At 43.1% G+C, this 17708-nt stretch overlaps 1 protein-coding gene across 8 annotated transcripts in view; it reads right to left on the reverse strand.

Annotated features, from left to right (window-relative positions):
* Window positions 1-4671: 4671 nt before the first annotated feature.
* itgb4 (integrin, beta 4) overlaps window positions 4672-17708 on the reverse strand; it is a 55127-nt gene continuing 42090 nt past the window's right edge. For 4 of the 8 annotated variants that reach the window (XM_034193342.1, XM_034193344.1, XM_034193340.1 and 1 more), the window contains exons 31-42: window positions 17486-17623; window positions 17149-17331; window positions 14778-14906; window positions 11766-11936; window positions 11036-11182; window positions 10545-10679; window positions 8866-9015; window positions 8602-8790; window positions 8354-8509; window positions 8090-8254; window positions 6961-7080; window positions 4672-6869 (exon numbers count right to left, since the gene is read on the reverse strand). In XM_034193342.1, coding sequence (XP_034049233.1) covers window positions 6730-6869; window positions 6961-7080; window positions 8090-8254; window positions 8354-8509; window positions 8602-8790; window positions 8866-9015; window positions 10545-10679; window positions 11036-11182; window positions 11766-11936; window positions 14778-14906; window positions 17149-17331; window positions 17486-17623 — 1823 coding nt within the window. In that variant the 3' untranslated portion in view covers window positions 4672-6729. The remainder of the gene's footprint in view (window positions 6870-6960; window positions 7081-8089; window positions 8255-8353; window positions 8510-8601; window positions 8791-8865; window positions 9016-10544; window positions 10680-11035; window positions 11183-11765; window positions 11937-14777; window positions 14907-17148; window positions 17332-17485; window positions 17624-17708) is intronic. The other 4 variants (XM_034193343.1, XM_034193347.1, XM_034193345.1 and 1 more) reach the window with 4 other exon arrangements.

The raw sequence follows: 17708 nt of genomic DNA on the forward strand, positions 1-17708 counted from the left end.
TCCTATGTAGTCGTTTTTCTTACAAGTTTGGGAGGTCGTGTGTTTTATACTCTGGTGCAACTGGTACACCAGAAAATCAAGTGTACGTTATGAAGGGACTCTGTAGAACTTTTACAAAAATCAAAGCACCTAATAAAAGTACATACGGGCAATGAACAAAAATCTCAAATTATAGAGCTGATAATGCAAGAAAAAAGGTGCAAATTTATACTCGTATGCAGGATTTTCCCCTTTCAAGAGGCATTTTTCATTAATTTACTTTTTAATGGGTCTGAGTTATAAGGCATTTGCTTTGGTGGGGCAGCGGCTCTATTGAGTGTAAAGAGGACAGATGTTGGGTGTCACGTCCATGATGGAATCTAATTTCATTCAAAGTGCAAACTGACTTTAACTTTCATTTAATTAGTAGATGTGTACGTCAGAAAATGTAAGTTTAACCATTAAGCCAATTAGAAACTGAGGTAATGGAAACGTTATCTTAACCGTGGCCGTTTTGTAAAATCCAAAATGGCCACTATATGGACTGGTCAAGTTAAACTAAAGTCCATCTGGAAAGTATTCAGAGCTTCACTTCTTCCACATTTTGTGTTACAGCCTGGATGAAACTCATTTTTTCCCTCAAAATTCCACACACAGTATCCCATAATGATGACATGCTTTGTTTTTTCTTTTTTAAATTTTTGCAAATTTATTAAAAAAAAAAAATTAAAATCTCACGTACATAATATTCACAGCCTTTGCCATGAAGCTCGAAATTGAGCTCCTGTATCCACTGATTATCCTTGAGGTGTTTATACAGTGGAACTGGAGTCCACTTGGGGTATATTCAGTTGACTGGGCATGATTCGGAAAGACACACACACACACACCCCTGTCTACACATAAGGTCCCACAGTTGACAGTCAGAGCACAAACCAAAGGCCTGGTCACACGGCACTTAAAGGCAATGAAGCCCAAATGAAACAAGAAATCTGGACTTTTGTTGGCATCGTTTAACCTTCGCGCAGCTTCATTCCTGCAGCTGATGCTTTGTCAGGATTTTTAAACTGTCGCAAAATTTGAATAAATGCCACCAAAAACTTCATTTCATCTGCATTTCGTTTTGCTGTCTTTTTTTTTTTTTTTTAAATCGTTGGCTTAGTTTTTGTGACATTAGCATTCAACTGCGTTCGACCAGCTGAATGTTTTCATACAGTACAGAAGCCGGTTTGTGAGCGCTGCTGCGTTCATGTACCATTGGAAATTACAGGGCAAACTCAGCCTGTTTGCTTGGATTTTATTTATTTTTTTTTTTATATCTGGGTGGGGAGGGGTCAGCTTCACCGGGCTCGGGCACCTTTATATAGGCCAGAATTAACCTTTTGTGTGGTTACAATGAATTATTTTACCAAAAAATAAAATGAAAACCACGCTCCTGCCACAAGCAACTGCTGAATTTAAAACAACAAAAGTTGTGTAATTTCTGATGGTACTTGAATGCAGCAGCAGCCATCTCCTCCTGCATGTGCTTATTTATTTATTTTAAATATAACAATGAGTGTTGGAACAATAATCCAGCCCTTCTGTAGATGTGGCAACAGGTAGATGATTCAGATGATTATATAAGAGCTGTTCTGGAAGGAAGAATTCATGTTGTGGATCAGCTGCAGCTGGTGGAAATAACCGCACATGAGTCAATGCACGGCGTTCACACGGACTGATCAATTTACTGCTCTATGTTCAATCATTTTTACACTTATATTTATTCCCCCTTTTGACAGTTTTCTGTTATAAATCAATATATATGGCTTAGTAATGTGATACAGCAGCCACCACGGCACACCAGTTTTTTTTTTTTATTTATTTAACTGGAGCAAGACAGAGTGCACAGGGCGTCGTCTGTCTGAACCAGACAGTGAGGACATCTCCTTCACCCTCAGAATCCTCATTCTGAGGGTGAAGGAGATGATCACTCTGTTGTTCTTGACGAGCAGCAAGAGCAGGTGGATCCACTGACATGTGCACAGATCTCCACAGGGGGTCAGATCATGCACTTCTGTTTGCAGCTTCTCCAGGACTCAGGTGCTACAGAGCTCCGTCCCATCGCCGAGTCCTGGAATGCAGAGCAAGATGCAGACACACTGATGCAGCAGTGGCTCCAGGTGCGTTTTGTTTAAAGCGTGGAAACCAACGTTAGCTTCGGTTTCGTTCCTTTTGCGCTCTTGATTCGCAGGCTCTTCGGTGATGGGGAAAAGTTAAAAGCTCATTTGTCAACCTTTTCTCAACGATTTGTGATTTACTTTTTTCCCTTCGTTCAGGAATCATACGCTGTGACCGGGCCTCATGTATGAAGTCAAAGGAATCAGGAACCAATCAGGCCTGTATGGTAGAGTGGCCAGGCGGAAGCCACGCCTTACTAAAAGGCACCTGAAGGACACTCAGACCAGGAGAAACAAAATTCTCTGGTCTGATGAGACAAAGACTGAACTCTTTGGTGTGGATGCCAGGCATCATGTTTGGAAGAAACCAGGCACCATCCCTACAGCGAAGCATGGTGGTGGCCCTAAGCACACAGCCCAGATGTCAAAGGAGTGTCTTCAGGACAACTCTGTGAATGTCCTTGAGTGGTCCAGCCAGAGTCCAGACCTGAATCCGATTGAACATCTCTGGAGAGATCTGAAAATGTCTGTGCACCGACGCTTCCCATCCAACCTGATGGAGCTTGAGAGGTGCTGCAAAGAGGAATGGACCAAACTGCCCAAAGATAGGTGCACCAAGCTTGTGGCATCAGATTCAAGAAGACTCGAGGCTGTAACTGCTGCCAAAGGTGCATCAACAAAGTGCTGCTGCACGTCCATGTGAACGAAGCTGACGGTCTCCACCGGAGGTGTCCTGGGATTGAAGCCGTTAACAAATGTGTTAATGAATCTCCCGTGTTTTAGTTTTGGTCATAATTAAATGTTTCACATTCAAACAGAAACATTCAAAACCCATTTCATTTATACACCAAGAAATATAGTCAGAACCTGAATCCATGTTTCCAGGTGTGGAAGTAGAACCTTTTGAATGGTGGCTGGGGGATTTAAATAATGTAATAATACAATATTCTTGTAATTAAGTGAAATATGACATTCATACTCATCTTGGATCAGGGGAAAAAGAAGAAACATTTTCTGGGAAACCTTCTCCTGTACACTCCTTCACTGAAGGTGTGTGAACGTGATAACTACACTATTTAAAAAAAAAAAAAAAGAAGTCTGAAACAGTTTTCATTCCAACTTCTACTTCCTTCATTAATGGAACCCGACACGACAACAGAAATGTTTTCTTTTGCCACCTGCCTACAAATCTGGAGACAAAGTGATACGTGACAGTTTTTATTTCAAATCTTTAAGTGCAATAAAATAGTTGTAAGATATTTTAAAAAATGACAAAAGTTGTAACTGTTGATACATGCGGATCAATTCTTTACTTTTTTTTTTTGTTTGTTTTTGGTGAAATCGTTGATCCCGTCACTCTCGTCCCTCATCGTGTGACAAAAACATAAAATTCATCAGAATGTGACGTCAACACTGTCAGCAGTGACGTAATCTGGCACCCATACAATCTTTGTCTTTCCCCAAAATCTTAACTGTTCAAAATGTAAAATCAAGAATCACACACACACACAAAAGGTATTTTTTGAAAAAAAGGAATTTACCAAAAAGGTATTTAAAAAAAAAAAAAAAACTGAAGCAATTTGAAACGAAATGCAAAACCCCTGTTTTTCTTATCTGCATCCATTTTCAAACTCACGTCTGTCTGTCAGGAGGAAACGAGCATTAAGACAAAAAAACAACAAAAAAAGTGCGTTCATGGTGTTTAATCAGAAAATGGTGACTTTGAAAACGCGTCGCACTGAAATCTATCGTACAAAAACCATAGATCATGCAAAAGTCCAAAAGATACCGTGTTTACGCTCCGGATCGCTCTCATCTCATTATTAAAAAAATATAAAAAAAAAAAAAGTCACGCGACTCGTTAAGGAAGAAAACTCAAACATTTCTCACCTCTCAACACTCTGTACATGTGACGCGAAGATCAAAGGCAGAAATATGCAAATCCACTCTGTCATTACATTTACACATATTTACACGTGCACGTGGTTCTGCACTGAGACACTGACTGACACCGAGTGTGTGCGCACGCCTGATTTCTGCCCCGGTTAAAGTGGAGATGGCAGTAAATCTACAATCAGTGATGGGCTGCGGATTTGCAAAGTGCTTCAAAACAAAGAGGAAAATGTTTGATGGGAAACTGGAATCAGAGCGCAGCTTCTTTACTTTATCGTTTTCCGTTCAAGGCTGTTAAAGGGGTCATATTGTATAAAAATCAGTATTACAGTCCCATCATGATGTTTCATGAGGATTGTTTTGTGGGAAACCAATGTTTGGACAAAGTAACAAATTTGAGCAGAATTATTGGAGATTGGTTGATATTTCACTAATTGTTGGAATTATGACATGGCATCTTCCTGGAGCGACCGCTTTTATCAACATATGATTTGGGTATCAGGTCAAACTGGATTCCTGATGGCTGTGAGACACACCCACTAGAGGGGGCGGGGACAGCAGCAGCTCCTTTCCATTTAAAGCTACAGGCACAAAAACAGGTTGTTTGAGACTTGAAAATAGGATTTTAACTTTTTTTTCCTTTTTAAAGAAGGGATCACCTCCATGTTTGTGTGGAATCTGTTAAAACCAACTGATATTTTTTTTCCATACAGCCAGAGACATGATGAAAGGGCACTTTCAAAGGGCAGAAAAATTTAAAGAGGCCATGTTGTGCTATCACCCCTTTAAATTTCTCTTGCTTGTCACGTTACACTGAAATGTCTCAGTACAATTTACAATGATCAGTAACTTTTAAATAATCCTGCAAACACTTTGACAAACAGAAGCAGGTGGAAAAAACCACCACCACATTTTTAGAGTGAATAAAATCATCAGTAAAATATGCAATAAAATAAAATTACAATAACATTTTCTTAAAATTCACTGAGTGATATTTTAATTTCTATGCATGAAGATCTAAAAAAGTTTAACAGACTGAAACTGGCGTCTAAAAGAGTGTTGAGCTGATATCAGGTGGTGGAAGGAAAAACGGATCAAATCAGGATCAATAACTTGATCAGGTGTGGGCGGAGCATGTGGCCCCACATGGACTGATTTAAACACTCTTTTACTCATCATTTGATCCACAGAAATATAAACTCGTTGTTGTAAATTTTTTCTGTTGCTATGACGCTGTCATGACAACAACTAAAAAGGAGTGCTGCTGCTTCCAGATGGATTTTTTTAAATCTTCCGGCCTGGAATACCTTCTGAACAAACACACGGTCAGTGAGAAGGGCAATCAGAGTGCGCATCCCTCTGCCAAGATCCAACAACCCTCTGTTTACATTTTGCTTTTATCTTTTTATTTTTATTGTGAGGTTTATTCCTGTGATGGATCTCTAACATTCTTTAAGCCTGACTGTTGACCTGTGAACCTGCTCTTGATCCTGGTATTTGTTCCTGACCTTTCATCTTTGATTCCTGACTTTTGATCCTTAATGCTATTTGATCCTGACCGTTCATCTTTGCTCCCAATTTCTGGTCTTTGACCCTTACAGAGGTAATGTTTTCATTGCTGTCTGTCAGTTTTACACTGATCTGGAAGTTAGGAACAAAGGGTGGATATTGAGGTCTGATCAATACAGTTGAACATTGATCTTTTTTGCTGATTTTCGTAATCTTATAAAGAAGCAAAATGGAAAGAAGATCAAAGATAAAAGGCAGAATCCACCCCTTGTTTATGATTAAATGAGTTGGGATTAAAGATCTAATGCAGCATGAAGATCAAACATTAAGGATCAAAGTCAGAATCTGCCCCTTTAGGATTAGGAATGAAGATCAAAGGTCAGAAAGACCAATGACAAAGTCCATCCTTTCATCAGGACAAATAAATCAGGATCAATGAGCATATTCATAATCAGGATCAAAGAGAAAGGATTAAAGATCAATTATCAAAGACTGGATCTGCCTCTTGATTGAGAGCAACTTTTAGGATCCAAGGCAGAATACACCCCTTGTTTAGGATCAAATGAGTTGATATCAAAGACCAAAGGATCAAAGTCTGAATCTGCCCCTTCATTAGGATCAAAGATCAAATTGGGGAAGATCAATGACAAAAGCCACCCCTTAATCAGGACCAAATAACTCAGGATCAAAGTGAATATACAGCATCAGGATCAAAGGGAAAAGGCTCAAAGATGAATAATCTTTGAAAATAACAGGATCTGCCTCTTGATCAGGATCAAAAGAATCTCACACTTGTATGTCGGCGCTGTTGCCTCATTCACGCCGCTCTGGAAATTACGTGAACTGCTCCTTTAGTCTTAGAAATATTTGGTACTGTTACGTCTAATTTTTCGGTGTCATTTCTACATCGTGCCCTACGGACCAAAAGGTGACAAGGTCAACCTGGATTAGCGACTGTGGACTTTGACCTCTGTACTTGGTCAAAGTGTAAACCAACAGAGGGCGCAGGAGCGCCATCATCTGACAACTGCTGAGGTCCAGCAGGAGCAGGATGTAAACCTGCAGGATGAAGTAACAGACGAGAGAGAAAAGCCTCTGAACAGTTTTTTGTTTTTTTTTTGGTCATAGAAAGTTTAACCCGACGAGCCGTTCCTCTTAATGTCAGACCTTTGGATGATAAAACAAGCATTTAAGATTCGTAAAACCTCTCCATCTTCTTAGTGACAGTGGTCCCGCCCACCATGCTCCTCTGAACCACTTCCTTAGTGACGTGACGGGTCACCATGCCGCTGGTCTCCATGTGCTGCGTGGTCATCATCATCCCGTCTGCTGGAAACAAGCAAACAAGGTGTGAATCTGTCTGCGGGTGAACACTGACACACTTGGGGTGGGGGGGGGGGGGGGTGATTGCAGTTTGTACTTGAGAAGTAGGGGTCGGTCATCATGGTGTGGGAGACGTTGGTTCGCGTGGTAACCTCTGCTGGCAGGTGGAAAGCGTCTCTGGTGGTCATCGATTGGCTGTTGTACTGAGATAAGGCGCCTGCAGATGAAGAAAGAGAAGTTTGTTTTTTTTTGGCCTCGCTGAAGCAAACATGAAAAAATAGCAACAAATTCACAAAATATTTTACGAAATGCTTTTAATGTTGATTTAGTCTCTTTTGGTCTTGTTTGTTAAAATGAGCTCATGAAGTGTGTCAGCTTCAAAATACCAGAGGGTGTGGCCTGGTCCGGAACCAGGAATAAAAAATTCCAGAGTCAGATTTGAGAGTTAATAATGCAAAAGTATGTTTTTCTTTGAAAATCAAATGACTGCAACTGTAATAATGTGAAAACTGAAAATCTTTTTTAAGAACATTATTTACATTTCTCTTTCTGAACTAAAAACTACTTGAATCAAAATTTTTAGTTATTTTATTATGATTTCTGTCATAAAAAGTGTTCCAATAAACGATCCCCAAAGTTACATCCCCAAAATGCTCAAGATTCATTCGTCTGGAAACACTTCAAGATTTTGACCTGTGTCTGTTAAAATACAGCAACAAGTTGCTAAGAAATGATTTCCTGACGCGGTGATCCAGGCTAGAACACCACTGCTTGCGACAGTGCTAGCATCACGGCGCTAACAAAAAGGAGGCCACAAACTGACGTGAAACAGAAACAGGAAGACGGTGATGGACACAGAGATCCCAGTGGGAAGAAATCTGTACATATTTCACACTAAAGTTTTGCAGGATACCTGCTGGACAGGTCGGACCACATGCACTCACGCGGGTGTCAGAGGACAATACTGAGGTTAGTTACAGCTCCAGTGTTTTTATTTGGTCTGCAAAAAGAAGTCAGTGGGGAGGAAAACTTTTATTGTAACTTTATTAGACATATTTTTGCGAGTTGTAAGTCAGAAAATCAAGTTTCCAGTTTCTACAAGATGCACTACGAATTTGTGCTTGTGCATGTGGGCACGCACATCTGTAAAATCTCGGTGCAAAGTCAACCGGAGTTCCCAGCGTTTAGCTTCATATCTGAAACTTTGTTCATCAAATGACCTTTACCTCCATCCTGAGACTCGATGGTGATGATTCCTTCACGCTCAGGGCCGAAGCCCTGCGTGGTCCGAGCCTGAACTTTAAACTTGTAGGGAATGTTCTCGGTCAGGTTTGAGACGGTCAGACTGGTCTCGGCACTGTCCCCGTTCACCTGGAAGGAACGCGGGTCACCTGGAAAAAACAGGAAGGACATTGTCCAACTTCTATATATATTACTCATAATGTGCCAGGACTCGTGGCCTACACGAGTAGAAAACAGAAACACCTCACCGCCTCCATGCAGCTGTTCACAGGTGACCACGTAGCCCAGGATGTCTCCATTGGGTTTGCGAGGTTTTTCCCAGCTGAGCTGCAGGGAATCAGGGCTCAGAGCCGTGAAGACCAGAGGACCTGGAGCACTGGGGGTGCTGAGAGTGAACGGCGAGCCTGTCACCAACAAAGACAAGAGAGAAAAGTCGAGGTGAGGAATGTGCTGTAGAGTGAGGGGGTTTGAACCAACAGAATGTGCAAATCCGTACCCGGCACTGGGCTTAGGGGACTCTTGGGGTCGACGGCAGACTCAATGGTGATGACACCCTCTCGCTCTGGACCCCAGCCTTCCTCACTCTGAGCCTTCACCTTAAACAGGTAGGAGTGATTGGGCAGCAGGTCCTGGATGATCACAGAGTTCTCTGCTGGGTTGGCCACATTAATCCGCTTCACCTCACCTGCAAGAGACGACACATTCGGCATCACTCGGATACACGGTGAGCTTCTCTTTTACGTGGGATGAGATCTTCTACCTCCGTTGAGGAGCTGGTAGAGCACACAGTACCCCATGATGTCCTTCTCACAGCGAGGCTCCTGCCAGCTGACTTTGAGGGCAGTTGGCCCCAGAGCAGAGAACACCAGCCTGCTGGGCGTATCTGGGACGCCGGGGGACAGGCGTGCATCTGAAGGGAAACAGACAGATGACACGTGAGGACGCTGCAGGACATGGACAATATGAAGCCAAAGCGCCGCCACGGTCAGTATACAAGAGGAGAAACAGAAAAAGGATTTTCATAAAAGAGCTGCAGCAACTTCATTACTTTGTAGTAAGTAACAAAATAAAGCTGTCTAAAATGTCATTTACACAGTATCACAGATTAAAATTTACTGGGAATTACAAGATTTGTAGCCAATTTAACGATGTTTGGTATAAATGGTGGGAAGCCCCACATAGGAGAATCCAGAAGTTCCCAGAAACATTTATCTCTGTGGTATTCAGAAACCAAACGTTCTGCCAAGCCCAAAATGTCTCCTCTTGTAATGTTACAGTAAGTTCTCTCTATAGGCCCTGAGGTCCATCGGTGCCGGTGCTTTTCTCTGGACTCTGTAGCGTGAAGCAGATGAGAGTCTACGACACCCCCTGGAGGGGACACCAGTCTGACTCAGTTAAAGTTTTTTCAAAAATTGAGTTGCTACTTCCCATAATGGAAATCTGTCAGAAAAGTCTACGGTACCTATTGTAGGTGCTCAGGGGTAGAATGTTCCAGGTGCCCACCCACATGACCCGCCTCAGATTTGGACCTGGGTGCTGCCCCTCAGCACTGAACCAGCTACCAGCCTCCAAAAACAAAATTCTTGGTGCTACTGGTCGACTGTGGTTTCTTCTTGTCTGGAGATTCGGTTCCAAACAGTTTGGGGGGTAAAATGGAATTACTTACACAGAGTACCACACTACAGAACCGCCTTGGGTCCTGAATGGGAAACTCCCAGGTAGACACCCAGTCCATCTCCGCCTCATCTATGCTCCGCAGACAGGTGAAACATAAGCGTCCTGTTGGCATTTTGTCATCAACACTGAAGCACGTGTGTACAGTACTGGATCATGTCTGCAGGAGGGCATCACATGTCCACAAATGTCCCTCACAATGCAAATGGTACATCTCACTTGAGTCTCCCTAAGTAACTGTTCGTTTGGCACAAACTCATTCCATCTGGCCCCCAGAATCCTCTGAAGAGACCTAGTACTAAAGACATCCAGTCATCACCTCAAGTCATTGGTTAGCATCCAAGTCTGACAATCATACAGTAACACAGGAAGCACCAGGACCTAAAAGACTAGGGATCAGTACTAGAGCAAGGTATTGGCACTGCTAAACATTTGTGTGCAGCAACTTCATGGCTCCATAAACCCGCCTCAGGCTCAATGTCAAAGGCAGAGAATGCAGAGACACAAGCGCCAATGTCCATTCCGTTAAAATTACATTTGCGTTTCAATGTGACCAAGTCGGGTTCCCAGAATTCCCAGCCAGTGTATGTGAGCTGTATGGTTTGCTTTGAGAAAAATGGGCAACAAGTGTAGTCAAGAGGGTAAAATGTGCAAAAGGAGACCAGAAATTCAGAGGCAGGACGGAAAAGAACAGAGAAAAACAGCATTTCACACCATGCTGGCAAACACATTCAGGTGCTTCATGCCCGTTTGCGGCGGACTCACCCTGGAGCACCCTGTCCAGGTTTAACAGGGCTTCACTGACGTCTGAAGACGGCGTCCTGGCCCTCAAGCCCTGAGACAAGCTGTAGCTGAACTGGTTCTGAGAGCTGACCTGAGTTCTGCTGTAGCCAAACCCACCTGCGAGCGCATTCAGCAGAGGGGCGGAGAAGGAGGAGGAGGAAAGAAAAAATAGGAGTAGCACAGTGCCAGGTAGGAAAGGAGGTAAGGAAGAAGTCATAGGAGGAAGGAGACATAGCAAATGGAGGAGACAAAGGGGAGAGAGGGAGAAAAAGCGACAGTCAGCAGAACTGAGCAGCCATCAGCCCCAAACAGACGTCCGAACCTTTGGCCTCATGCAGCTACGGTTTCCATGCCGAGGCATCGCAACCGCTGACCACCAAAGTCAAATCTGACGGTCGCCCGAAACACCGAGAGAAATGATTCAACATTAACTGAGGGATGGATTCAAGCTGCCGCTGAGCTCTGAGGCTTACTTAGATCTGGCAAAGTGCCTGACTCATCTCCCATGACGATGGAGTCGCGGATGTGTTCGTTGGTGTAACGGTTCTCTATGTGCTTCCTCATGATAACTTGGTTCGAGTGAACGCTGCCTCCGATCATATCCTGTCTCTGAATGTTTCCTGCAAGAAGACAGAAGAGTCAGACAGTGTTTTGGTGTTTAGATTTTGAATTACTGTATTTTCCGGAGTGCAAGTCGGGTTTATTTAATTATTTTACTCGTTTGGGAGGTTCTGCCCAGTCTGACTGAGACACTGAAAAATCACACATTCATTATCAATAATAATGATAATAATAGTAATAATAATAATAATAATAATGGCGAGCCCTCTTGGCTGCTCTCTTGGGGTCACCACAGCAGATCCACGGTGGATGTTAATTTGGCACAAGTTTTACGCCGGATGTTCTTCCTGACACAACTCCATATTACACGGAGAATTGGCAGAGCTTTTCACGTGTCCAAATGGGGTCAGATAACATCCAGTCTGTTGTCCAATGTGTGTTTATTTGTCCATCTTGCTTATTCCAGGAATTTAAAAGTAACAGCACGAGCAGCAGTGACTTCCTGTCCCTTGTTAAACTCTGAGGTATACAATGAGCTCCACATACACAAAAAAGGTGTGACTTGTGTACATTGTTTCCTCTTCACAATGAGTTTTTTTGACAGTTTCAGCTTATACTCTGGAAAGTACGGTACTGACTTACCTGATCCGGGGATGTAGGTGGTGGTTGTTTCCGTGGTTGTCATGGAGCTGCCTGGCCCTCTGTAGTTTGAGCTCAGGGTGGACATGGGAGAGGAAGACGTCGACAAGTTGCGTGTCGCTGATCCGCCTGGGAAAAGGAAATTCTGATCCCACTTCCCATTCATCATGTGATCTGCAAAACATCACAATGAGAGCCAGAATAGTCAAAGGAAAACAGAAAGCTAGAAATTCTGACACTGATTGGAGAAGTGATCGGCATGAAGCACCCGAACCCAAGCAGCCCAGGTCAGAGGTGGGACAAAGTCACTGTCAAGTCACTCTCAAGTCATCAATCTGCAAGTCCCAAGTCAAGTCTCAAGTCATAATGACCACCAATTGTTGCAAGCTGACTTGAGACTTGACTTGGGACTTGCAGATTGATGACTTGAGAGTGACTTGACGGTGGCTTCGTCCCACCTCTGGCTGAGGTCTTTCAAACGCAGACTCAATATGACCAGTTTGAGACTCGCCGTATACAAACAAGAACAGCAACAGCGATGTTTTAGACAAGCAGATGAGCGACAACTACAGGCAAGGAGTCAAACAGATGTTTTGGAGTTGTGCCCCCTGCAGGCAATGAATGGGACAGCAGGAGTGTTTTTATTTCATGATTGCTTCGTGAACAGTGACCCCGAGTGGAACTGCTTGACTCATTCTCTCCCACCTTCACGGTGAAGGAGATACAGAATTGGGCTGCACAACTGTTCAACACCTAGTCCTCACTGAATCAAGACATTTGGGATCGAAGCTCACTGTTCAACCTTCCTGTGTGAGTTCAGGGGCCGCCTACCTCAGCTGAGTTTTTAATCAGGTAGGATTAAAATATCAGTGAGTGTTGGAACACCTGCCCTTCCACTCTACAGAACCAAATCAGTGGGAACTACTGGTCTTTCAGGGCTGACTCGTGTCTTATCCCTTTAACAAGACAAACATGGCCACTTTCTAATGGAATGGAGACATCCAGCAACGTAGTCAAACTAATATTCTACAGTTTGAATTTTATTTATAACTTTACTGTAATAGAGCCCCATTCTATATATTAAGAGACAACTCTGTGTGTGTGTGTGTGTGTGTCCCTCTGCCGTCCAAACGGCACCTCGGAATTGAGCCAAACGTGGCACAAACACACGTTGACATACGGGGAGTGACACAGGTTATTGAGCACTTTAGTAGCAGCTGTCTCTGCTTGAGTTGCGCCCTACAGTTCTCTGGAATCCGGGACAGATGGGAGGTGAAGGAGGAGTTTTGTTGGTGAAGATGAAGTTTACATTTCAGTCTCTGAATCAAACTCGCCCTGAGGCGGATAAATGGCTCATGGCCTCTATGGGACATACGTACATCTTATACTGCCACAGCTTTCTCTAATTTTGTACCTTTATTTACTGTTTTTCTTGTCTCAGTCTGCAAGTCAAAAGCAGCCGCTGGCACCAGTCAATCCCAGAATCACTGAACAGCTCCACCTTGTGCAAAATCTTGCATTTCATTAAACATGAACCAGCAAATTTCTGAGTTGCAGCCGTGTTCAGTTTGGTGCTTTGCATCAAAAAATATGCATTTGAAGATAAAACCAAACGAGGAAAAGAAAAAAGAAGATAATAGCTACAACAAAAAGGTGCCATCCCTGAAACTGTCCTGCAGAAACGGGTTCCGAAGAACCTGCTTTCGCCACTCAGCTGCACAGCAATTAAGCCAACACACGCTGCCTCCAGATCACGATCTCCAAAGCGGGGTGAAGAGAGGACAGACAGAGGCAGGTGCCCGGGAAATCCTCCCCCTGATCATCAACTGGGGGTGGGGCAGTTGATGCCAATGTTCCTCTCAGGGCAGGTGGCGTAAGGTGGAAAATTCAAGGACACCTAAATGCCAACTAGCAATAAGGGGACAGGAAATGAAGCCTTAAATTGAACGCTCAGCCACCTGGTGATCCTTCTGAGATCAAACCGTGATGGTTTCCTGATTGTCAGTGCACAAAAGTAGCCGGCATGCTAGCAGCCTGCAACGGTCTTCACCTGACATGGCTGAGTGGGCGTGGCTTGGGCGGGGGGCCTCATCTGAGCTCGTCTCTGTGTCTGTGCTGAGTCGATTCTTGGGGATGATGTCCACTTGCTTTTGCCAGCACACCTTTCGCAGATCCAGGTCAGACCCCACCAACTTGATAAATTCCCAGCCTTGTAATTGGGGTCAAAGGGGAGAAGCAAGGAGGCGAAGGAGAGGTTTGTAGGCCAAAAGTATCAGTGATTTCACGGTGAAATTGTAAAAAAAACAAAACAAAAAAAAGACTTGGAAAAAAAATAGGATTACATAATGTCAGATTTTGCCAGCAGCAGTAAGTGAAGTGCTAAGCTAGCATTCTCCAGTGACCTACCTAAAAGCAGCTGCAGAAAGCAAACGTAATGAGGCAGCACCTAGCGATTCTAAAGCAACTACCGCTGCAGATATGTGATAAGGTATGGAAAGCAGATTTAGTTGCTGCCTGACTGGGGGCGCTGCCTGCAGGAAACACGCCCACCAGGTGGAAGGAATAAAGAAGACAGAGCCTCGAGAGTGATGCCATCCAAGGTTTGCAACTCTTCCAGCTCCTCTGTGCTGTCACTCTCACAAAAAAAGCTAAAATATTGATGTTGGCCTCTTCAGGCCGTTCACACACAAAAACAGAAACGTGGCAAAGAACCAGAATAGAGGAAAAGAACTTTTTCAGTCTGAGTTGACGAGTTCCTGCTGCACAGATCTGACCTAGATTTGACGCGGTTGTCAATTTTCTCATTCTGACAGGATACCGACACCAAAACACATACAAAGACAAGATGTTCTGCAGAACCGAGAGTATGTAGCGACCTAAGCACATCCAGATTCCAGTGACAACTCCCACTTTGGCAGTCACACGAATTGTTCCAGAGCCAAATTTGAATGCTGCACCCTTCCCATGACAGATTTACACTGTCAGCCGTTTGTGGTTTTGGCTCTGGGTACCCACCATCACCAGACACGCTGGGTGTCTTGGAGCCTCCGGGAGACTTCAGCACTTCATTGCTGTACATCAGAAAGCTGTCATACTCATCTCCCGCCTCTGCATCCACGATAGGGATGTCCGGAATGATTGGAACTAGGATCAGAGACAGAGCAATCAAAACTGAAGCAGAGAAATAATGTTCTCACTGCATACTTTTATCTTATCAGTCACTTATACTGTTATTATACTGAAATGTATTCATTTTTTTAGATTGCAAGTGATGAGAGGATTTGCAGTAAACTGTTAAAATACTAAGCCTGACCTGGAATAGGTTTATGTTCGTAGTCAAGGCCCAAACCCTCAAGGCCAAGGCGTTAACCTCCAAGGCAAAGGCCATGGCGTTGACCCAGAAGACCCAGGCCAAGGCTGTGACCCCCAGCCCCCAAAGCACAAACCAATGGTTTTATCCACAAGACCCAAGCTAAGGCTTTAACCCACAAGACCAAGGCCAAGTTTTTAACCCACAAGGCATTAAGAAACAAACAAAAACAAAAAAAGAACATAAACCTTTATATCCCAAATCTGTATATCATGAAAGTAACTTTGAGAACAGCAGTTGTTTACCATAAAATTAGTATTCTGCATAGCACAGGTTGTTTAGGAACATAAATTGTATTTACAAGAAACAACAAGTCTTGAGTTGTCTTGAGACGACCAAAGCTTTGAATCCTCAAGTCCAACACAAAGCCGTAGGCAGGAACATAACTGGCCTTAAGGAGTCTTAGTCAGGAGTCTTTCAAGGCTCTATAAGACTGATAGGTATGTAGAACAGGCAAAGTCAAGAATATAATGAAAATTTCCCAAACACGTGAAATAAGGTATATTATCATAGACGCCATTTTTATGAAATGACACACACAGTGTTGATTTGGCCTACAAAGCCAACCGACAGTATTTGGGGGGGGGGGGGGGGGGCAAGCTCAGAATAAAATAGAATATAATTTTTTAACACACTATTCATTCGCCAATTTTTTCAAATCCTGCCGATAATGTTCAGTCTCACCTGGAAGTTTAAATTTCACAACAGTTTGACGAGATGACACATTTCTCCTATTGGTAGATGCAATGAGAATTTTCTGTCTTGTTCCACAAAATACTGGATCACAAAGTGTGTCTCAGGATCAGTGATGCCGGTAACATGTTACTTAGTTACGCGTTACTCTAATCTAACCACTTTTTTTAGTAACGAGTAATCTAACGCGTTAATCTTTCCAAATCAGTAATCAGATTAAAGTTACTTCTCCAAGTCACTGTGCGTTACTATTATTTTTGCATTGTGGGTCGATAGCAGCATTAAACTTGGTCCGTGGGCAGGAGGTCAGGGTTCGACTGCACTGCCCACTTTAAGCGAGCTGTGAACTTTTCATCCGCGGTTTTCTGCAGCAGCTACGACTCGTCCTCACCTCTTAAAGCGGGGTGACAACAGCACACCTGCACTGAGCTTTACAAACACATTTTTATGCTTTTTTATCCTTTATTTAGAATTCTGAGCTGAGCTGCTCCGTATCTGCTCGTTAAAAACAGCTGATCCTCCGCGACGCTTCAACAACACTATTTTCCACTCAAATGCACCTAAACTCTCTTTCTGAGGACCACATGATGTGAAAACACAATAAAACTTTCTAACCTGTAAATCTGGTCATGTTTTCTGCATAAATAAATGTTATCCATTCTTTGTGCTTAAACGCCAAAGCAGGGGTGAATCCAGATGGAATGGGGATGCGGAGCAAGGATGTGCCCCCCCACAACACCCCTAGATTAAAGGTCCAGTTTTGAAGCCGTTTTTTTTACTACAACTACTAATACTACTTAAAATAATAATAATTTCGACAAGTAAAATGTTCAGAGAGAATTTAAATGTTAGAAAAATGTTAGAAAGAATTTAATAGTTACATTTATAAAGAAATTTATAAAGAAAGGTTAGAAATTTCAAGTTTTACTGTTACAGTGCTGTCAACAGTTAAATATGAGGTCAAGAAAGAGGTCTTTATTTTACTTTTTATAAAACAAGTATTTATTTTCATTGAAGTCAAGAAAGGGTGACTATAAAGTGAGTTTTGGCAAAACAGGTATCATTGTCATGTTGAGGTGGCAGAGGGTTGTTGTCGGCAGCTGGGGAAAGTAACTAAAAAGTAACTAGTAATCTAACTTAGTTACTTTTACAATTGAGTAATCAGTAAAGTAACTAAGTTACTTTTTCCAAGGAGTAATCAGTAATCAGTAATTGGATTACTTTTTCAAAGTAACTGTGGCAACACTGGTCAGGATACGTATTGTATTGTGATCAGAGTGCATCATCACGGCCCAAACGGACACAAGTTTGTGTCCCACTTACTTGATAAAGGTCTGTTGGGCTGTGATGCCAGGTTTATGGTGGCATCTCTGAAAGGGCCCCAGCCCACGCTGTTCTTGGCACGGACCTTGTACTGGTACGTCTGAGCGCTCTGGAGGTTCTCAATCAACAACATTCGCTTCTTAGGGTTGTCAATCTTCACTTTCTTGGCTGCGCCCACCGGCTCTGTGAAAAGAAGAACATGCCACGACACAATGCCTTGAAACTTAAATCTAAATTCTTAAATTAAAGGATCAGTTTCAAAAGTCCAAAATGTTGATCACTTCCTGACTAGGCGACGTGCAGGTTTGTGGAGATTTTTGTTTGTTGGCACTCTTACTCATGTCATCATTGATGGGCGTATAGACAACTTCATAAGCTGTGATATTTCCATTGGTCTCTGCAGGCTCCGCCCAGCTGAGCTGAGTGACAGTTGGGCTGATGACATTAAAAGCCAGGCGACCGGGTTCACCGGGAACTGGAGGAAAACAGAACAAGATGTCTCCTGTTTGATGTTTCCTCACCTTCTTTAGTTCATAAATGGTTTCAAAACCACAGCAGCC

The sequence above is a fragment of the Thalassophryne amazonica genome, chromosome 18 (genome assembly GCF_902500255.1).
Source record: "Thalassophryne amazonica chromosome 18, fThaAma1.1, whole genome shotgun sequence".
Taxonomy (NCBI): Eukaryota; Metazoa; Chordata; class Actinopteri; order Batrachoidiformes; family Batrachoididae; genus Thalassophryne; species Thalassophryne amazonica.